This window comes from Phacochoerus africanus, chromosome 9, assembly GCF_016906955.1.
Source record: "Phacochoerus africanus isolate WHEZ1 chromosome 9, ROS_Pafr_v1, whole genome shotgun sequence".
Classification (NCBI taxonomy): Eukaryota; Metazoa; Chordata; class Mammalia; order Artiodactyla; family Suidae; genus Phacochoerus; species Phacochoerus africanus.
The window spans coordinates 54702171-54724651 of record NC_062552.1 but is presented as its reverse complement, the minus strand read 5'-3'; the positions used below and the strand labels follow the sequence as shown (position 1 = coordinate 54724651).

At 55.6% G+C, this 22481-nt stretch overlaps 1 protein-coding gene across 1 annotated transcript in view; it reads right to left on the bottom strand.

The window, feature by feature from the left end:
* UROC1 (urocanate hydratase 1) overlaps window positions 1–11161 on the bottom strand; it is a 36903-nt gene extending 25742 nt beyond the window's left edge. The window contains 4 exon segments of the mRNA XM_047796134.1: window positions 203–262; window positions 1104–1197; window positions 1918–2048; window positions 11036–11161. Of these exon segments, the coding sequence (XP_047652090.1) occupies window positions 203–262; window positions 1104–1197; window positions 1918–2048; window positions 11036–11161 (411 nt within the window).
* Between the last annotated feature and the right edge of the window lie 11320 nt (window positions 11162–22481).

The window sequence follows — 22481 nt, the reverse complement described above, 5'->3', positions numbered from 1 at the left end:
AAGAAAGCATGGGGCTCTGTGAGTGGGGCCAGTGTCCTGCCCAGAGCTGGGCCCTCTAGACCCCCGCGTCCCCAAACAGCCTCCAGTGCCAGGATCGCAAGCACCAGGGAGGCAGAGACTGAGTTCCAAGACTGCTTTGCAAGGTGCTTCAGGGCCAGATGCCCGGGGTGGGGGCAGGGCCAGGCCACACCGTCCAGCGTACCTGAGCCCAGTTGCTGAACACCTGCCCATTTCCTCCATAGGTCACGAGCTCCTGGGGAAACTGGAGAAGACAGGGTGTCATCTGGGGTGGGGGCCTTGGAAAGGGAGGGGGCCTCACCCTGCACTGGGGTCAAGGGGCCAAGTGGACTTCAGGATGGCCCTTGAAGGAGAGGGTGGGACAGAGTAGAAGCCAGAAGGGGCAGGCCCTGAGGACAGTACCAGGGTGAGGGGCAGAGCTGGGTCTGGGGTTGCTTTGGGAAGTGAGGCTAAGGTCAGTGTCAGGGGTCTGTAGGGGGCCAGGTTCAGGGGCTCCCACACCAGGGGAGTGATCACACCCTAGGACCATTTCATTCTCAAGTAAAATACTGGGTGGGCCAAAGCTACCCTTTGTCCACTCTGGGTCTGATGCATGGTTGCTTAAGGGTGCCAGGGACACACACATGTGGCCAGACCTGGGTTGTCCACCTATGGCCACTGAGCTCTTGAGCCATGGCCCATGACAAGCTCTAAGTGTAAAATATAACCCTGATTTCAAAGACTTGGTGGGAAAAACACACTGTAAAATAATCTCAATTTTACACGGATTACATGTTAAATGATAAAATTTGGGTAGGTTGGGATAAACTGCAGCGCTGGACCTATTTCTTTGCAGTTTTCAGGTGGCTTTTAGAAGACGTAAAATTGCACGTGTCTGCTGTACCAACATCGGTGTCATGGTGCTGATGCTGCGCCATAGTTACCGAAGGTACAGCCCCTGCGGTGTCTGGTGGAGAGGGAGGAGGCCCTCTCTGCACATTTTTGCAACTTCCCTAGACTCTATCACTAAGTAAAAAGCTTGACAGTGTTTCTCAGATGACGTTCCCACCGCTGCTCCCGGCCCGGCCCTGGTTTCCCGCCGTTACCTGGGCCACGGCAGGGTCCAGGTTGTTCATGATCATATGCATGATGGCTGCAGCAGCTTTAGTCCGGCAGGGGTACTGCTCCACTGGGTAGGCCCTGCAAAGGGGGTCCAGCTGCCAGGCCTGACAAAGGGCAGGGGGCAGTGGCCTCCTTCTTGCTAAAGCTCAGGCCCAGTCTGGCCTCAACCCAGCCCCTGGCTGTACAGGTGTGGACAGCAAGCCCTGGCATTCCAAAGGAGGCACCTCGGAGCTCCTGCCAGGAGGTGGGTCCAAAGCCCTCGTGCTTTGCTGGCTCTTCCTGGGATGGGCAATTTGGCTCACCACACCCCCACCTTCCCCCAGCCCCTGGCAGGCTGCAGTGGGGAGAAAGCTGATTGCAAAGCGAAGCTGAATCCTCTCCTCCAGACAGACTTCATCTGTCCTTTCCTTTGCACCGCCAGTGCTCCCGGGCAATTCTGGAGAGGGTGCCAGCCCAGCAGGTCCGGACAACGGACAAAAGTGAGGGAACAAGGTGCCTGCTTTGGGGGGTCGTTCCGGACAGTCTGGCCTTCTGGTGTTTTCAAGGACAGTGGTGCTCAGAGTGTAAGCAGGGCCAGGCAGTGTCCCCTGGGACCTCGAGGAAGGCAGGAAGACCTCCTGCTGGCTGCAGCCCCAAGCCTGGCCCTTGGCAGATGCGGCCATGGCCCTCCTGGAGTGGAAGGCCTGCACTCCCCCCTGACTGCATCCTGACCCGGGCAGGGTCCCTCTGGGAAGCCCCCACATCACCCCCCCGCAACTCTGGCCCCTGAAGCTTGGACCCCAACCACCCTGCACTCACTTCATTTCCAAGTTAGGGCAGAACCGGTACATGTAGATGTGCCCGTACAGTTGCAGTTCCTGGGCAAACTCTGGGGCCAGCTGCTCCTGGACATCCGGGGGGAAGTACCGAAGGGCATTCCTCAGCGCCAGCTGTGGGCAGAGAGCAGTGAGGGCAGCAGATCCAGAGGCTTCCATGACAGGCCATCCTCCTCCCTTCCTCCCCGACCCCCCTGGATTTGCCTCTGCTCTGCTCAAGACACTTATGCCCCAAGGCTAGTTCTCACCCCAAGCCTGGCTGCCATATCACCCCCTGCAGGAAGCCTTTCCTGATTGCCCTCCCTGCTTCACACAGGCAGCCCTTGAGTCCTTCCCTCTTCTGGCTCAGCAGCAACCAGGCTGCTTGACCCCAGGCAGGCACCAGAGAGGGACCTGCGCTGAGGCTTGTAACTACAGCGGGAGGGGCAGGTTCAAAGGCAGGGAAAGCCGAAGATGTACACGAGTGTGGAGCTGCTCCCCAGCCAGGCCAGAAGCCTCAGGTGGGGGCTCACTTTGCACATCCACAGCCCCAGGAGTGAGACCCCACCAGACGGGGGGGCCCCGAGGCAGAGCCCAAAGCAGGGACAGGCCACAGAGAGCAGGAGGAAAGCGTCTGAGTGTCTCATCTCACCAGGCAGAGCAGCCCTCCTTTCTGGCCCTTGGGTTCCCATCAGGCCTCAGGGCCTCTGCACTCAGCTTCCTGCCTCAGCCCCAGGACACCTGCCCCTGGCGGGGGGTGGGGGGGTGGGGGGGTCATGTCTTAACCTCATCCCTGCCTTCCCAGCCCTGCATCCCCCGAGGCTCTGTGGTTTCTTTCCTACTCCCATCAGTCTCTCTGAGCTCAAGGGCCTGAGTCCTGGCCGACCCTTCATGCACTTCCTCCCAGCACCCAGCCTGGGGCCTCAGGGTGGAGGCAGGTGGACTGGGGGGTGTTGCAGTGGATATTGAGGCTACTTATTCAACCAGCCGACCCTGGAAAAGAAAGTGCTTTGGGGGTGAGATGAGGAAATAGTGTGAACCCATTCATTCCACACACATCTGGGGGTGGGGGGGGGCAGGGCCAGGAGCCCCAGAGAGAACAGGTGGGCTGTGGACACTGGAAAGTTGGTGGTGGCAGGCCAAAAGCCCTGAGGACACCAGCAGGTGGGCAGTGGCAGAAATGCCAGCCTGGGAGATGGACAGCTGGGAGCCCAGCCAGGGGCTTGGATGCCTGGAGGCCAAGGGCAGGGGGCAGGAGGAGGACAGCCTGTCCCGTGTGCCCTGAGGTACAGCACCACGTGACAAGGGTGTCACAGGGGCCCTGGGGGTGGGTGGGGAAGAAGGATCTAAGAGGAGAGGGCTGGCCCAGGAGGGAGCAGAGAGTGGGAAGGGCAATCAACGAGGAAGAGACTAGCTCAGGGCATCACGGGAACTTGCAAAGGTTTGCACAGCAAGTCCCCCTTTAAAAGTGCATAATCGGGAGTTCCCATCCGGGCGCAGTGGTTAACGAATCCAACTAGGAACCATGAGGTTGCAGGTTCGTTCCCTGGCCTTGCTCAGTGGGTTAAGAATCCGGCGCTACCATGAGCTGTGGTGTAGGTGGCAGACGCGGCTCGGATCCCGCATTGCTGTGGCTGTGGTGTAGGGGTGGCTACAGCTCCAATTAGACCCCTAGCCTGGGAACCTCCATATGCCGCAGGAGTGGCTCAAGAAAAGGCAAAAAGACCAACAACAAAAAAAAGTGCATAATCGATATTTGCAACAGCCAAAACATGGAAACAACGTAAATGTCCATTGACAGAGGAGTGGATCACAGAGGAGTGGATCAAGAAGAGGTGGTACATATACACAATGGAGCATTACTCAGCCTTTCAAAGGAATGAAATAGCAGCATTTGTAGCAACATGGATGGACCTAGAAATTATCATGCTAAGTAAAGTCAGTCGATGAGATACCAATAAGAAATGCTATCACTGACATGTGGAATCTAAAAAAAGGACACAAGGAACTTCTTTGCAGAACAGATACTGACTCACAGACTTTGCAAAACTTATGGTTTCCAAGTGAGACAGGTTGGGGGATGCACTGAGGGTGTTGGATGGACATGCTGTAACATTTGGTTGTGATGACTGTTGTACACCTATAAATGTAATGAAATTCATTAAGTAATAAAAAAAAAGTGCATGATCCCTTCTCTCTTGGAAAAAACTAACCACAAATACACACGTCTCCCTTAAGAAAGGCTGCTGGGAGCACATGCCCACAGGAGGCTCTCAAACTCCAGCTGACATCGGACCCACCTGAGGGTCAGTTGCAAGCCACAAGGGTAGGGGGTGTGGGCTCCATGGTGCAGGGCCAAGGTCTGCACCAGAGATCAGGAGAGCAGGTCCCTTCAAGGTCCCCTCAGTCCCCTTGGCCTGGGCCTCTGTGGTCCCCACTGCTCTCTGCAGGGCACCTTGACACAGAGGCTGGGCTTTTTTTTTTTTTTTTAAAGGTGCACACCTTCTAACCAGAGCTTACTAAGCAAAACGGACACTTGCAGAAGAGTTACAAAAGCAACATGACACATGCTTTTCACCGACTCTAGTTTTTCTTACTTTACTTCCTAATAAACGCTGGTTCTGACCCCCTAAACACACTTGCCAGCTCGGAGAGAGGTGGGCAGCTGCAGCCAGAACCCCTGTCTTCACTGCAGTCCCAGCCTCGTGTGTTCCTGAGGGAGGCCATCCCTGTGCCCAAGGTCCTACAACACTGCTCAGAGAACCACAGCAACTCAAAGCCATGGCCAAATCTCCCATCAACATCTGCTTTTTTTTTTTTTTTGTCTTTTTGCCATTTTTTGGGCCCCTGACACAGCATATGGAGGTTCCCAGGCTAGGGGTCTAATCAGAGCTGTAGCCACCAGCCTACGCCAGAGCCACAACAACTCGGGATCCGAGCCACGTCTGCCACCTACACCACAGCTCATGGTAGCGCCGGATGCTTAATCCACTGAGCAAGGCCAGGGATCGAACCCACAACCTCATGGTTCCTAGTCAGATTCGTTAACCGCTGAGCCACGACAGGAACTCCAACATCTGCTATTTTTAAGTTGTCTGTTGACAGAAATGATGGGAACATTTCAGCCATTCTATGAAATGCATTTAGAGGCCACAAAACTCCACCTGTTCTCAAAGTGTTGGTGCACATGTGCTGTGAACATAAAGGGAATTCTGGCGATTACTCTCGATCCTACATGCACCAAAAGCTCCGTTTGCTGTGAGTCGCCTACTATGAGATTCCCTTACTGTTGAATTTCTCTTTACCCCTGAAAATCAGTCAGGCAGCCTGGATATGTCTTCAAGTCAACTATTCTACCTCGGGGTTTCTTTCTTTTTTTGAAGATAAATTGTCTTTTCAGCTGCAATTTCATGTTTTTATTAGTTCAAGAAAGTTGTATTCCATTATTTTTGTTCAATGATTTTATCTTTTACATCTAAAGTTGCATAAGAGGCATGCAGTAAATAGTTCCTGAGTGAAAAAAAAAATGCAGCAGCTTTGCCTCTGGCCTGAATTCAATACACCAAGTTCTGGAGGGGGCAGTTCTCAGGGTGACAATGAGAAAATGGAGCTTGGACATGTGGTGTGAGCTGCCTAGGGAGGCGCTGCTTAGGGACAGGCCTGGTAGAGAGATGGGGATGACCCCCTGGGGGGCATAGCTGGAGACTGAGATGATGCCAATTGCCAGGACACAGCACAGGCCCTCTACCCTCTGTTCTTGTAAAGATCCCCAAGCCAGGGAGTTCCCATTGTGGATCAGCAGGTTAAGAACCCGATGTACTGTCCGCGAGAATGTGGGTTTGATCCCTGTCCTCACTCAGTGGGTTAAGGAACTGATGTTGCCGTGTCTGTGGTGTAGGCCAGTAGCTGCAGCTCAGATTCTACCCCTAGCTGGGAACTTCCACATGCTGCCGTGTGGCCCTAAAATGAAAAAAAAAGGGGGGGGAGAAAAAAAAAGACCCCCCTCTCCCCTCCCACCCCCAAGCCAGGTACTTCTTGCTTCCTCCCCTCCCTGGCTTTGCAAGTTTCTGTTCAAAGATCTTTCATGCCAGGAAGAGCCAGTGGGGGGGGTCTCGGGAATCCCCCTCCACCCCCCGCCCCGTGCCCCCGCACCCTGCCAGAAGCCTCCACTTCAGCTCCTCTGCCCAGTTTATACCCAGGGTCTCTCACACAGCATGTAGATTTTCACAGGTGAGGCTGTGGCCTGTTGTTAATCGTTATATAATGTATGTAAGTTACTAGTGGGCTCTGACTGGCAAAATCAGATGTACTCCAGGCACATAAACTGCACAGAATGTTCTAGAAAACGCCTCCACCTCCCCCCACCTTGCTTTAATAGGCATAAGGATCTGAGCTCGTGGTCTGTACCCTTAGGGTCAGGGGATTAGTTCACGAAAGTCCCGTGTTCAGCCTGGGCTGCCAAGGCTGGCTGTCAGAAGCATGGTGGGCAGGATAACAGCCCCCACAGATGTCCATGCCCTGCCCCCCGCAGGGTCACCTTACACATCAAAGGAGACTTGGCAGAGGTGATTGAAGTAAGGACTCTGAGCCTCGAGATGGTCCTGCGCATCCAGTCCGCCCTGACCACCCGCATCCTTCCTAGCAGATGGCCAGGCAGGGAGAGGGATCCACACCGGGTGCTCCCCTGCCCAGATGGGGTGGGAGGAGAGGGACCCCCGGGCCTCACCTGGGGCCTGTCATGCTGCTGAGCACAGGGTGAACTTTGAGAACGTGCAGACATAAAGAAGGACAATCTGTTCTGCGATGCTGTGCCCCCACTGAGAACCTCAGTGACAGAGCCAAGGGACAGAATGGCCCCAACGCCCTGGCATGGGCACACTGAATTTCCTGCTTTCGGCCCGTGAAGCCCATTTCGGATTTCCAACACCCAGAATCCTAAGAGAATGTGAGTGGGCTGCTTTAAAGCCCCTGCCTTCATGGGGACTTCTTACAGCAGCCTTAGGGGAACTCGGCAGACACTGAGAGTCCTGCGTCAGGAAAATGTCACTTTGCACACAAACAACCCTGTCCTGCTTGGTGCCTGATCACATCACACAGGACAACAGCCTCTGCCCTGGTGTAGCTCACAGCACAGGGCTGTGTGTTGCTGGGGCAGGGAGACAGGAAGCGGGGAGGAAGAGAGAGGGAGGGAGGGGGCCGAGAGGGGAGGAGGGAGGGAATTTGACCTGGACTATGACCTGGAGATGAGCTGGGGGTGGGGCGAATCTGAAAGCTTTTACAATCACCACTTCTCCCAAAACAAGCAGGCCACAATCTGATAGGTTTGGCCTCATTGGAATCCCTTGCACCCTCTGGCCTTGGCTTCACTGGAGCCAGACTCCGAGGGTCCCCGGCTGCTGGCATCGGGGGCCTCTCCGTGGCCACTGCCTCAGCACCCAGTTCCCGTGCTCAGTGTGAACCAGAGGGTCTGCTACACACACGCCCCCCCGCCCTCTCTGAATGTCAGTCTCCACTTCTTTGAGATGAGCAGAGGGCCCCTCCCTGCCTCACAGGGCTGCCCTGGGGACTCACTCTGTCCATGTGCTCAGCATGGCATCTGGCACTCACAGGGGGCCGGGGGGTGGTGGGGAGGCCAGCAGAGTGACCCTTCCCACACTGGCGGCCTTCTGCCAGCCCAACACCTCTGCCCACCCTGCTGGCCTAGCTCTGTAGAAGCGCTGCCACCCCACGCCCCTGCTCAGGATGGAAGGAGTGCAGGCTGGCTGGCACCCAGGCCCCTCCACACTCAGGCTCTCCCAGGTCTGTGTCCAATGGGGCCCCCGTGGGGGTCCTCCACCCCAGCGCATTCACACAGGTCCGTCTCTGCACCTTCACCCACCGCCCCCCAGTCTCCAAAAGACCTCCCTCTCAGATTTCCCAATCTGGAACCTTGCCTATGTTGCCAAGACCACCCCTCCAGGAAGCCTTCCTAGGTTTCTCTGGCCCACTGAACCCTTGGAGGATGTTGGTTTGAGTACTTAGCACCTAGTCTTGTTCACTCATTCAACAAAGAGCTCTGGCATCACGGAGACACAGAGGGAACCAGACAGCCTGGCCCTCAGGAAACACAGGTAGTGATGGGAGGCCTGTAGGTCTGGGGTCTGGGGTCCAGTCCAGCCCATGGGGTGGGGAAATATTGCGAGAAAAGCTGCACATGAAGGAGGGGATCGCTGGAGGGTTTCTAACCCCTCTTGATGGAGGCAAACATGCCTCTGCACGTAGACAGACACGTCCTTGTTGGCTCGGGGGACAAGGACGGGAATGTGACAGCCTGACTGTACTCTGACTCAAACAGAGAGCCCACTGAGAGGACAAAGAGTGGGGGAACATCTGTACATCCACACCACAGATTACCCACCCCAGTTCAAAGAACAGATGGCCTCGACCACAGCAGCATGAACCGAGAGCTCCCCACTGACTTTGAAGGAGGACACGTGCACCCTGTGTGCACAACAGGATGCCTCTGGACAGAGACGCCCCAAAAATGACAAAACCTCGTAACACCTGATGTGCTTATTCCTAAAATAACCTTCAACAGCTCATATCAAAATTCAAAGCACGGAGTTCCCGTCGTGGCGCAGTGGAAACAAATCCACTAGGAAACCATGAGGTTGCAATTCAATCCCTGGCCTCGCTCACTGGGTTAAGGATCCAGTGTTGCCATGAGCTGTGGTGGAGGTCACAGACTCGGCTCGGATCTGGCATTGCTGTGGCTGTGGCATAGGCTGCCAGCTTTAGCTCTGATTAGACCCCCTACCTGGAAAACTCCATATGCTTGCAGGTGCGGCCCTAAAAATCAAAAACAAAAACAAAAACAAAATTCAAAGCAACGTTGAAATAAAACAGAACATGAGCCAAAGGAGAGTGCAAAGCAAGCTGCGAGGAAGCTACCCCCGGCTTTGGGGACTGTCCAGCCAGAGGCCTTCTGCTTCTCCTCAGGACAAGCATGGCCTCAGGCTGGTCACTCCTGGGACTGGACATGGGGGTCCTCCAACATTGACCACCGTGTCTGACCCCTGCTGCTGCCCTACAGTTCAGTCCAGCTCTGCCATTGGCATTGAGCCAGCCCAGATCCCCCCACAGGTTTCAGGGCTCAGTACGACAGACACCTCCACATCTGTTGCTGTCACACACCCCCAGGTTGTTACAGGTGCCTCCCAACCGGTAGAAATGGGGGCCCCATGCCCCTCCTCAGGTGTGAGCATTTGCTAGGTCGGCTCCATGGAGCATGGCTTGGAAACGTAATAAAGCCTCTGATGAGGGACAGGCCTGCAGCCAGGGGAAGAGGACAGGGGTGGGAGGGTGGGGGGCACCTGCAGCCCCCAGATGTTCTCCCAAGTGGCAGGGAGGGTTTGGGGGTCTTCCTCACATGGCCAGGATCATCATTAACTCCACTTCCAATCCCTCTGCCCTCTAGGGGCAGTAGCGGCGGGGGCGGTGGGGCTTAAAGCTTGGTCTTTTTGGTGACCGGCTGCCACCAGGAGCCACCCAGAGGGGGTCTCTATCATGGACAAGAGCTCAGTGTCAGGAACTGGTCAAAGACCAAAAATCAGCCAGGGGGGTGGGGGGTAGGTGGCAGAGCTCAACACTCACCTAAGTGCAGACCCCAATTGCTGCCCCTGCCCCAAGATTCAGCCCCTTCAACAGCTCCAACTCCCCAGGCACAGTTACCCCTCCTCCCAGCCCACGTCCTCCGTGCCCTCAACATCACCCAGCCATCAGGGTGTGCCCCGGATGCGCAGGTGGCAGAGCCCTCTGGGACCCCACGGCCGATGGTCAAGGCCTTGGCACCAGCAAGACAGTGACCAGGGGTGGACACGCCCCTCTGCTTGACCAGGTGGAGCTGGGCCAGATGGGTGGAGGGCCCCACCCCTCCACCGTGCCACCCGCCCCCTGCCCCTCCCTCCTGTGTGAGCAGCGCTGGTGCAAGGTCAGCAGGAAGGGCAGGTCTCCATCTGAGCAGTGGGATTCCTCCTTTAATCCCAGTGCTCACTTTCTACTCTTCCCCACTCTTCCTGAAGCTCTCAGGTAATCTTTAGAAAAGGAAAACTCAATAAAGCCATTTCTTTGGCAGGGGTCCTGCTCTATTCCTGCCCCTCAGCTGCACACCTGTGTTGTTATTGTTATTAATAACACTCGCAGGAGTTCCCGTCGTGGCACAGTGGTTAACGAATCTGACTAGGAATCATGAGGTTGCAGGTTCGATCCCTGGCCTTGCTCAGTGGGTTAAGGATCTGGCATTGCCGTGAGCTGTGGTGTAGGTCACAGATGTGGCTCGGATCCTGAGTTGCTGTGGCTCTTGGCGCAGGCTGGTGGCTACAGCTCCAATTAGACCCCTAGCCTGGGAACCTCCATATGCCACAGGAGCGGCTCTAGAAAAAGGCAAAAAGACAAAAAACAAAAACAAAAAAACCCCCACAAAACCAAAAAAAAACAATACAGCAAAAAACACTCACAGCAGATAGAAGTTCCCGGGGCAGGGACTAAACCCCTGCCTCAGCAGGGACCTGAGCCACTGCAGAGACCACACAGAATCCTTAACCTGCTGTGACACAGGGGGAACTCCCCATTTTTAATTATTTTCAACCCAACACCCAGGGTGATGGTCAGCAACCTGCCTGGCGCCAGCCGGTCTCCTGCAGGCGGGGGCACCTGGCCAGCTCCCACCAGCACCACCTGCCTCTGCAGGGCTCCAGGCTGGCTGCAAACTCGGGGAGATGGGGAGGGACTGGCTGGGCAGAGCCGGGGGTTGGGGTGGGGGTAGTATCTGGCTCCTGTGCTCACCTCTGACCCCTGACTCCTGCTCAAGCTGAAGGCAGCCATAGGCCCCCACTTCCTAGCTGGGTGACCTTGAGCCTCAGGGTCCCTCCCAGCCAGTAAGTCTGGGGAGTCCTATACCACAAGGTGGCTGCTGGGGAGGGAGCTTGGGCCCCTGGTGTGATGGTTCCCATCTTGTGGTGACCCTGGGGCGCTCCTGGAGGCCAGGGTCAGGGCTGAATGGGGCTGCAATTCCCGCAAGAGAGCAGAGGGGGGAGCTGCCCACCCAGACCCAGGCCCAGCAGGGATGGGGCCCAGCCTCTTACCTGTTCCTCTGCGGGGCTGAGGCCTGGGGTCCGGACCGGGGCGTGGGGCACCCCCGCGCAGCGCCCTCGGTTCTCCGGGAGCGGCCGCAGAGGCAGGCCAGAGCACAGTGCACGCAGGCTGCACATGTCTGCAGGAGACCCAGGCGGAGCGGCTCTGCGGAGGCCAGAGGGAGACAGGGCTCCAGGTCCAGCTGGGCGGGCTACTCTGGCTCCAGGGCCACCTCCTCCAGCCTCTCATTGGCCCCGGGCCTCCGGAAGGGGCAGGGCAGAGGTCAAGGGGTCACGACCCAGGCTGCCACCTGCAGTTGACCTGGGGAGGGCAGGATTTGGGGAGGTGGGGGAGAGGCTGGCTTTCTACTAGTACCCTGGGTGAGGGGCCATCTGTCCCTCAGTGATGTGCAACCCCAAGGGGCTGTGTCTTCTAGGATGTAGCATAGGGTTTGCCCTGCAGTCTTGTGGCACAGTTACAGTTACGTGGGCAGGTGAGGTGGGACTGCATCTTGATGACGGGGGACCAGCAATAGTGACCCTGGTCCAGTGTGGTACCCCTGTGTCCTCCCCTCTCCACCTGCATGATAGATGTGCAGTGGCAGGCAAACCAGCCCTGCCCACAAATCTCTGCAGGGGCCCTGGAGATGCCCACCCCTGCCTACTAACAAGCCGAGGGAGGTGCCGAGCGAGGTGCCAAGGGGCCCCGCCCCAGCTCCACCAGGACTCACAGTGTGGTCTTGGGCAAGCCCCTCACCTCCCTTTACCTTAGTTTCCACACCCGTGAAATGGGATGGTGGACCCCACGGTGCTGGCTGATGGTGCCCTGGATGGCACACCATGCCCCACAGAATAAAGGCCAGGCGGTGTCAGCTGCTGTCACCTGGTCAAGTGCAGGCCCTACTGGGCCTCTTGCATCCCCCTGGATCAGGATGGGCCCAGGACCACGGGTTCACACCCAGGATGCTGCAGCTCTAGGGCAGCCACTTCCTGGCCTTGTGGATGGCACCTGGGCCTCAGCTGCCCCATCCTAGCACCACAGGCCAGCACTGCAGAACCTGGCCCTGCCCACCTGGCACCCCCATCCAGGCACACACTGGGCCCCAATCTTTACTGTGTCACCAGCAAGCCCCCTGACCTTCCCAAGCCAGGCAGGACTTCCGTCCCTCGGACCATCAACCCAGTCCCAGCTTCCCCTCCAGTCCTTCTACCCGCTCCCCGGGGGCCTTCTGAGGCACCCTGACATCTGACCCCTCTACTTTCAAAATATAACTTGGACCCTGAGACCACCCCACCCTGGTCCATGCACTTAATCTCTCCCAGAGGCAGCACCCACTCTGGTCCCCCCATCCCCCCCCTTAGTCCCCACCCCATCCCCCTCTTGTCCCCACACCCTCCTCGACCCTCCAGCAGCACAGCTGCAGGCTCTTAGGACAGCCCACGCCCAGGGGTGTGGCCCAAGACCAGCTGGGACCAGACGCCCCATCTGCCTCTCCAGCCTCTCCCATAGCCCACCTCAGATCCACCTGTCTGCCCACTCAAGGAGCACATGCATCTCCACATCCACCCAGATTTGAAACACATGGGCAAATCCTCGTTTGGGGGCTTCTCTGAGTGTGGCTGAGGTGTGGCCCCCAAACTCCATCTGGGGCAGAATTAGTGTTTCCTGGAATCAAGAGAAGGCAGCCTGAGGCTCTGCAGGAGCAACCCCAGGACCCAGGACCCCAGGCTGAGCGTGATGAGCAGAGGTGCTATGGGGCCATCGGGACGGCCAGCCTGACACAGAGGCAGGTGACCCCCAGAGGGAGGCACCCAATAGAGCTCCCGCCACAATTCCTCACCACAAAACTGCAAGCAAACGTTAACTGTTTGTTTGAAGCCTAAATTGTCTGGCAGCTTGTTACTTGGCAACAGCTACCAGAAGGGCCTCACCTCCGCAAGGGCTGTTTCTCCACAGCTCTGCCCGCCTCACCTCAGCTGCTGGCATCTCCCGGGGCCACCCTGCCCACCTCCCTCTCTCCACCTTTTTTTTTTTTTTGTCTTTTTGTCTTTTTCTTGAGCCACTCCCGCAGCATATGTTGGTTCCCAGGCTAGGGGTCTAATCAGAGCTGTAGCGGCCGGCCTACGCCAGAGTCACAGCAACTCGGAATCCAAGCCGCATCTGCGACCTACACCACAGCTCATGGCAACGCCGGATCCTTAACCCACTGAGCAAGGCCAGGGATCGAACCCGCAACCTCATGGTTCCTCGTCGGATTCATTAACCACTGAGCCCGACGAGAGCTCCTCCACCTTTGTTTTCTTCATCGCTGGTTTACCACCTGCCATGATCAGACCTGTTCACTCCTTCTATGACCTCTGCTACCTGTCATGTAACGGCATGAGGGCAGAAAGCCTCACACAGGTGGGTACCTGGCGTCTGCTAAATGAGTGAGTGAATGCATGTGAGGCCCCTGAGAGAGGGCAGAGGCTGCTGGTGGCATCTTCCCGGGCAGCTCCTGAGGCCCTGGGCCTCTAGGGAGGCATACTCCCCCTCCACCCCAGGACTTCCCCACCCTGGGCCTCTAGGGAATTTCCTGGCCACAGGTGGGTTGAGATGTTGTCCTCATCTTTGGCCACCAGGTAGCAGCACAGGGACAAAAACTCCTGAGCAAGGACGCTGGGGGCTGAGACTCCACCGAGATCGCCAGTCCTAAAGCAGGTATAGGGGAGTTTGGGGCCGCTCTGGGTGTGGGTAACCGGGAATCCTGGTCCTGGGCCCAGAGCAGCAGCAGCCCTGCCTGGAGGCCATCCTGGGGTAAACTGGATGCTCCCCCAAGGCTCTATCCAGGTTACCTGGAAAGTCATAATAAGGAGCTCCTAGTTTAGCAGTAGCTGTTTCTCACGACTCTGCCATTTATGATGTATCATCAGCCTTTGGAGCCATATCTTTACGTCAGTTGAATGATTATTTACTTAATATTCTTCTTTAAAAAGAAAATAAACATAATGGGAAGTACTTTTTATATCACTGTCTTAAAGGGAAACCAGAGTCACTTGCTGCAAACAAGCAGTAACTGTAAAAATGAACTAATCACCTACATTAATCACCTTCACCTGCCCAAACATCTCCTGTGTCTCATTCAGTTCCCATGGCACCATCAAGTGTGTCCTAGTTCTACCCCTCTGCACAGAGAACTGGGCAAAGAGAGGTTGGGCAACTTTACTGATCTCACCCAGCAGGTAAATGGCACCAGCAGGATTGGAATCATCAGATTCTTTAAAAGTAGTTTCAAAATGTACCCTTTCCACCAACAGCTTGTCAGTGTGGGCTCAAGCATGCAAACACATACACACACACACCTGCTCACACAGCAGCAGCTGCCCCTCAGGTGCCCTGCAAGCCCGACTTCTGGAAGGCAAGACCCTGAGGTCAGGCTGGGTCTCCCCAGGCCACAGGGAGCTGAGCATGAGTCTCTCTGGACTGCCACTCAGGGTCAGCAGTGAGTTGCAAATGTTCCGGGGAGTCTGGAGCAGTTGTGGGGGGACCAGAGGAGGCACGAGTGTCTGATGCCAGAGGTTGAACTGAGACCCCCACTCACCTCCCCGAGTCTGGTAGAGACCTGCAAGAACCAGGAGTCAGGCAGGACTGGAGACCGCACCCCCACCCCGCGTGGAAAACAAGGCCACACCGTGGACTTGCACTGAGGAAGGCCCTTGGGCATGATTCTGAGGATGAGGGGTCCTGGGGAGTCATGTACAGGACAGGCGGCCCCTCCCCTGAGCCAGCCCTTGGACCCCTGGCACATAAGGCAGGGAAAAACAAGAGGACACTGTGCTCCCCCGACCCACCCACAGGCTTCTGTAAACCTGGCTTCTTGGCCATGCAGGAGGACAGCGCCCCCCGGGGGTGGGGGGAGCGGAAGCGGGTGGAGTCGCGCCTGGGACAGGGCTGCCTCCAGCCAGTCTCCGCCCTTTGCGCCCTGGACCGCTGCCAGGCCAACTCGCTGGCCCAGGTGGGAGCTGGGCATCCTGGAGGAGGCCAGCCGATTCGCCCTCACCAGCCTGCCTGGTCCCCAGCAGGCGCCGCCTCACTCCCACACCCAACCCCCCACTACCGGGCGATCAGGGCAGGCAGGTGTGAGGTCCAGTCCCTGGGCTAGGTGGGGGTCCTGCATCTCCTCCCCTACCCACTGTGGGGTCTTTGAGAATCCCTGGAGTCCTGCCTTGGAGACCAAGGTAGACAGAGCCCAGGGAGGAAGCCCCTGTGCTTGGTGTGGGAGGGGACCTGGACATGAGGTCAGGGTGGCCCACAGGGTGAGGTGAGGCTTGTTTTAGGGCAGCCCTGATCCACCTGGCTGGTCTGGGTTGATGGATAAGGGTCCCTCCACAGCCTCACCTGCTGGGCGAGCTGGCCCGGCACTTTCAGGGCTCTGTACTCCCATCTATAAAATGCACTGCTGGAGTTCCATGGTGCAGCAGAAACAAATTCGACTAGGAACCATAGGTTGTGGATTCCATCCCTGGCCTCGCTCAGTGGATTAAGGATCTGGCGTTGCTGCGGCTGTGTTGTAGGCCGGTGGCAACAGCTCCGATTAGACCCCTAGTCTGGGAACCAACATGCCACAGGTGTGGCCCTAAAAAGACAAAAGGCAAATAAAATAAATATATAACACACGCAGCTCAGGTTCTTCTTTAAACAGGGCTTCTGGGAAGATGGAGTTACCCTCACTAAGTTGCCCCTGAATCCTGTGGTTGAGGGGCTTCTTCTGCCCTTGCGAAATCGCTGGGGTCCAGGTGAGCCAGGCAGGGGAGGCCACCTCAGTGCTCTTCCCAGTCACTCTGCTGCTCACACTGTCCCCTCCACATCTAGAGACAGCTCCCATGACTTAGCTGAGCAGTTTCCCGGTCACAGTGTGGGCTGTAGTCCTAGCGTCTGTGGTCATGACACTCAGTCCACCCGCTCTCTCATGGACCTGGGATCGGGCAGGCACGGTGGCTCCAGGCCCCCAGGGCTCAGCGCCAGCTGTGGGGGTGTGCAGGGCAGGTGCAGGGGAGGGCCTGTACAGAAGGAAGCTGCATGCGACCTGTTCTCCCCTGCTGGACAGGTCTTTCCTGCCACCCCCTCTACAGAGGTTTGAGAGACAGGAATCTAACCAAAGTCCTTGTCACCATCTGTCCTTTGTCCGTCTGCCAGTTGAGGGGGGTGCCCCTCGCCCCCCTTCCTGGCCTTTGCCCAGGGCAGGCGCACCTGGGCCCACCTGCCTCGTGAACGCCCCCCAGCAACAACTCTCCCACCTCACTGCGTCTGGTCTCGCAGCCCCTCTAGAGCCCTGCTTCCCCGGCCCCAGGTGGCGATGGGCCTTTCCTCTGCTTCCCAGAACCATGCTTCTGGAACCAATGAGGCTGTGCCAACCGCGGGGTGGGGGGGAGGGGCGCACAGCTGGGCAGAAAGGGGACCCTCTGTCCAGGGCCCTGGGATACAGCCTCAACAGGGCCCTCAGCATCTGTGTGGCCCAGCGGGGTGGCCCCATTTGGAAGGCAGTGGGCAGTGGCTAGGAAGGGCCGTCTGTCTTGAAGTAGGTATTCCCAGACACTAGGTGACACACAGGGCTTATGAGAAAACAAGACAGGCCCCTCCTTACAGGGCCGACCAGCCGCACATCGGCCCACACACCATCTCAGCAGTGATGAGCTGGGAGTAAGCTGACGGAGGCAGTTCACTGACCAGGCCCTCTTTCTGAAGGGACATTTGTGTTGAGATCTGAACAATGAGAAGAGCTGACCCTAAAGTCAAGGTTTCTGCAGGCTCATCCATGCAGGGGTCAATGCAAAGGCCCTGAACTGGAGGCACCTAACGTGTTCCCAGCCAGCAGAACGCTGGGGGCCGGAGCTGAAGTACACGGGGGAGGGTGGGGGTGCACCTGGGGGCCCTAGGGATGGGGACAGGCCGTGAGCCAGCAGGATGCCACGTGGGCTTTACCATCACCACGGCAGAGGGGGAAAAGCCTGTGACTGTCCCGGCAGAGCCGGGCTGAAGCCGCCAGGGCTTCAGCAGGAGTGACCTACCCGGTCAGGGTCCCACGGGGGCTGTGGAGCGAAGACAGGGGGAGAGGTCCTCTTGTGAAGATGAAAATGAGGCAGGAGGGGAGTTCCTGTTGTGGTGCAGTGGTTAACGAATCCAACCAAGAACCATGAGGTTGCGAGTTCAATCCCTGGCCTTGCTCAGTGGATTAAGGATCCAGCGTTGCCATGAGCTGTGGTGTGGGTCGCAGATGCGGCTCAGATCCCACGTTGCTGTGGCTGTGGCATAGGCTGGTGGCTACAGTTCCAATTCGACCCTAGCCTGGGAACCTCCATATGCCATTGGAGCAGCTCAAGAAAAACACAAAAAGACAAGAAAAAAAGAAAATGAGGCAGGAGGACTTTTGCTTGCCAAAGGCTTGGTCACCAGTGGAAACGTCCCTGACCCGGGGCCACCAGGTCCCCAGGAGACTGAATGGCCAGGCAGCTGGTCTGACTGGTCTGGTCTTGTGTCACCAGCCCAGCTAGAACTTATTAACCACACAACGTGTATCATAACATCTGCTCACTGGCCAGGGATCACCGGACAGAGCTTCCCTGGAGCGGTACAGCCCCTTAGGGTGGGCGTGCCAAGGACACTTTGTCAGTTTCTCTGTTCTTGGTATCCCCATGTGGCCTGTGGAACAGTGAGGCCAGGTGGGCTCACATGCAGGGCAAGTAGGAGACCAAGAGGCCTGGCACCGTGGTCTGGGCTCAAGCCTGTTTCTGGCCCTCCCTTGCTGTGAGGTCACAGCATGTTTCTTTGCTTCTTTGAGCCTCAATTTTCCCATCTCTCACTGGGGATAACAATAGGCGTTATCCTACTGTTGTTGCAGGACTTACGTACAGGGAGACAGGACACTGAGGCCTTTTTGCCAGGAAGCAGCATTTATTCATGCCGGCACTGGCTCAGCAGATTCAGATCCAAAGGCTGAGCCCCGAACGCAGTGGGGTGTCACCTTATATACCCCCGTTAGTCTTTTTTCTGTTACATCTAAGTCCTTTTGTCCCCCTTATAAGGTAACATATTCTGTAATTTCTGGGGGGACAGTTATATATGCACTTGAGCCCATGGATACAGGTTATGCTACATTGTTGCAGAACTGCACATGCGTACACAGGTGCTGATGTTGCGTGCTGCCTTCGCTTTGTTCTGGGAGGGCCCTCCCCCTCCCCCTCCCCACTACATTCCCCCCCCACCCCATGCTCTGATCCCTTTCTCAGGGTCAAAGAGCATCATCTCAGGCTAGGGGTTTGTATTTCCACAGCATCATCTCATGTGTGGCCGTCTTCCTGTTGATCAGGTCTCAATGAGACCAGAGACAGATCTTATAACTAGAGGAGCCAGACAGGGTAAGATCAGCCATCATCCCACAATCATGAGCACAATACCTATGAGAGTTTTGAATCCCCCAAAGGTTGAAAACCATCCCCCGAATAGCTCCCTGGGGTTCCAGCCCTCCCCAGTCTGTATGGGGACATTAGCCACTTTTCTGATGTTTGTGGTTATGTGGCCATCGTCGTCTATCTGGAGGCAGCAAATGGATCGATTAAATTTTCCACATACTCCTCCTTCTTCTGCTAATAGGTAATCTAAGGCTAGGAGGTTCTGTGTAGCTATACGCACTTGTGATTGTTGTTTTGTCATGAGTTCCAGGGCCGTGGCTATTTGGTTAGTAATAATTTCCAGTACCACCTGTTACCTGATGATTCAATTGAGCATATATGTAGGGATTCGGTAGCCCCAACTTCCATCTTGTGCCCAAGTGGCTGAACCACATATCCGAATAATTCTCCGGGGTGGCCACTCTTTTTTTCCCCATATTTGTTGTCCTCCTATCATAGGGCTCCTTCTGGTCCTAACCTTTAGGCTCTGATAAAGGGGAACCCCCTAATTTTTCTCCTGGTTAGGCAGGAGGAAAAATCCAGGTTGGATTATTCCAATGGTGTAGCTCCCTTTCCATTGAGTGGGGAGTTGTGTATATGCTCTTTTTCCACATATCCAAAACAGTCCATCAGGTGCCCTCCAGTGCTTGGGGTCGCTAAGAGTAAGGGTGTCCCAGTGTTTACTAATTTCAGGTATGCCATGGAATGGATTGGCCTCCTCCTTAGCATGTATAGTACAATTGACTATGGCCTAGTAGGGAGAAGATTGACACTGGGAGGTATTAACCACAGAGGCCAGGGCCCAATGCCAGGTAGGAGTGTTTGGCCACCACTCAAAACTGGTAGAGTCCCAAGAAAGCCTTCTTTTGCATGGAGTTCCTCCTACCCATTGTCTATAACCGGGACTTGTTCTACTAATGCACTCTTCTCCAATCACCTCTGAGGCCAAGACCCAATTTTGGGGCTGGTTGTTTTCTCTCTCTGTTATGGAATGATTCCATTGGAGTAAATGGAGTGCATCTAGACTGGTCTCCTTCCAAGGCCATTCTTCACTCATAAGGGCCCCTCCACAGACCCAACACTCAGTGACATTGAACTCATGGGCAATCCTTCTAGCTAGGTCAATGAAAAGGTTCTTCTCTAGGGTAGGGAAGTCCTAGTCTGGACCCAGGTCCTTCCTGAGTTGGTCACAGACTGGGCTGGACCCCGGTTGTGGGGACCTTGGGCCTGCCTGTTGCCTGTTGTTTTATCCTTTGCAAAGTTTCTCTGGTTAGCTGGGCCTGGGCATGATCCTGAATTCCCCTTCCATTAGACATGCCCCAATGTCTGTCATATGTCCAACAGGCCCAAGCTTCTGTTCCCCTTCTCTTCGGGCCCTGGCAAGTATGGCCCTCTGGGTATTTTGTCTTTATCCATCCCATCCAATATCTTTCACCATTATGTGTGCAAAGGGTGGGAGCAGTGCCTCAATAACCAGCAGCTGGTTGCTAGGCATAGGGGGTGAAGGACAATCCAAACTTCCCTCAATACCAAATTTTCCCCATGCACTTATTCAAAGGGGTGGAATTTGAGTCTACAAGAGGGGCAAAAGGGGCCCAGACCAGAAGCAACCAATAACAACAAAACATCTTAGCCAGAAGATGAAGCAGAGCACAGGCAGGAACTTTTTGCCACATTTCCAATCAGCCACATTTCCATTCCTATGGCCAAGATTTGGACAATGACCACAATAACAGACAGGTACAAGGGGTGGCAGTGCCTCACCATAAGGGGACTGAAATGAGGAATGGACACACTCTATTTATCCCATCATCTTGTGGTTGATTCCTCAAGATTGCGCCATGCATAGACTAGTCAGCCTCCAGAGCAGGGCTGTCGTCCTCGCAGGTCTCTGCAGCTGCAGCTTGCTTCTTTCAGATGGTCAGCTTGCATGGTGTCAGAGTCAGGGATGCACTCCCAGCTTCATGATGCTGGTTTTACTCTGCTGTGGTGGATCCAAGGAGCCACTGCTGCCACATTTATTGCAGTACGGGTGGATAAAATGACAGTAAATGGGCCCCTCCAAAGAGGTTTCAATGGCTGGACATTCCATTCTTTTTACCCAGACAGCATCCCCTGGCTTGAAGGGGTGGGTGTCTGTGATTAGGCTTACAGGTAATCATTTCCTAACCCATCGATGGAGGGTGGCCAGGGTGGAACCTAGTGCCTGCATCTGCTGCCTCAGGGTGAGGTCCTCTAGTTCAAGTCACCCCTTATACCCTTAATGGGGGGGGCACCCATAGAGGATTTTGTAAGGAGAAAACCCAGTCAGTTTAGTAGGGCTGGACCTAATTTTTAGCAAGGCTACTGGCAAGAGCTGGTCCCAATGCAAGTGCATCTTCTGGCACAGTTTGCTTAATTGCAGTTTCAGAGTCTGATTCATCCATTCTACCTTCCCCGAGCTTCAGGGCCAATAGGCTGTGTGCAACTTCCGGGTGATTTTTAATCCCTTTGCCATCAATTGTACTACTTTTGCCACAAATGCTGGTCCATGAAATCCAGCTGACTGGAGAATATTTTATCCATGACTTCATCACAGTCATGATCTGGCCAGCCCAGCCTGACAGGTAGCAGGGTTGCAGGGTTTCGGGTCCTTACCACCTCCAGGCGAATGCGTGGGTTTTCACATAACATTCCCTGAGGTTTGACCATCCGGGCATTGGTCAGCCACTGTTGTCCCTGATATTCCATTAATGGCAGCACCGAATGGGGCACCCGACTGTTAGTTTTTGTCCCATAGTCAATTTATCAGCTTCCAACACTAAGAATGTTGTGGCTGCAAGTGCCCACAGGCAGGGTGGCTATCCCTGGGCAACAGAGTCAGGTTGTTTGGAAAGATATGCCACTGGATGATGCCATGACCCCAGTATCTGAGTTAAGACCCCCACTGTGACTCCAGGGTGCTTGTGCATGCACAAGAAGAAGGGCTAGGCCATGTATGGGAGTCCTAGGTCAGGCGCATTGGTGAGGACTCGCTTCATTTCTTTGAAGCCCTTTAATTCACTCGTTCCCACAACAGAGGTTCTCGTTTTCCCCGCTTTGTGGCCTCATAAAGGGGTTTTGTCAAAATGGAGAAATTGGGTATCTAGATCCTGTAGAAACCTGTGGCCCTGAGAAATTCCGGAACCTGGTGTTGGGTGGAAGGACCAGGATTGAGCAGACAGCCTGCTTTTTTTTGCCTTTTCTAGGGCAGCTTCCGCGGCATATGGAGGTTCCCAGGCTAGGGGTCTAATCATAGCCTACACCACAGCCACAGCAACACGGGATCCGAGCTGCATCTGCGAACTACACCACAGCTCACGGCAACACCGGATCCTTAACCCACTGAGCAAGGCCAGGGATCGAACCTGGGAACTCCAGTATTTAACTTTTTCTTGGCAGATCTGGGCCTTTAGCTTTCCCAACAGGTCCCATCCCATCAAAGTCACAGGACAGTCGGGGAGGTATAGAAATTCATGAATGACTTTATGTCCCCCCACAGTGCATGGTCTAGGCAGCAGGAAGGGGCACCATGTTTGGTTGTCTGTGGCCCCTACGATGGTGGCTCGTCTCTGTGAGAGTGCGCCCATAGGCTGAGTTACCACTAAGTGTTGTGCCCCAGTATCTACCATGAAGTCAATGGGCTGGCCCCCTGCATTTATTTGGACCATAGGCTCTTGGGGGCCTAACAGAATGGAGCCCAGTCTGTCTTAGTTTTTCTCATAGTTTCCCACAGCAGCCAGCCCTACAAATCATTTTTGGGGGCCCCATGTGGCTGCTGGGCCGGCTGATATCTGCCCTGGACCACCTGGCCTCTTCCCCTCTGTTTGAGGCCCAATCAGGAATCATCTGAAAATTGGAGGCACTCATTTTTCCAGTGGCCTTCCTGGTGACAGTAGGCATATTGGTTCTGTCCCAGTTTTGGCCCTGGGTGAGACGGTCCTCCTTGTTGTCCCCCTTTATGGCCCTGGCCTCAGCCTCCACCCTGTGGGGTACCTTCTGTTTGCTTCAC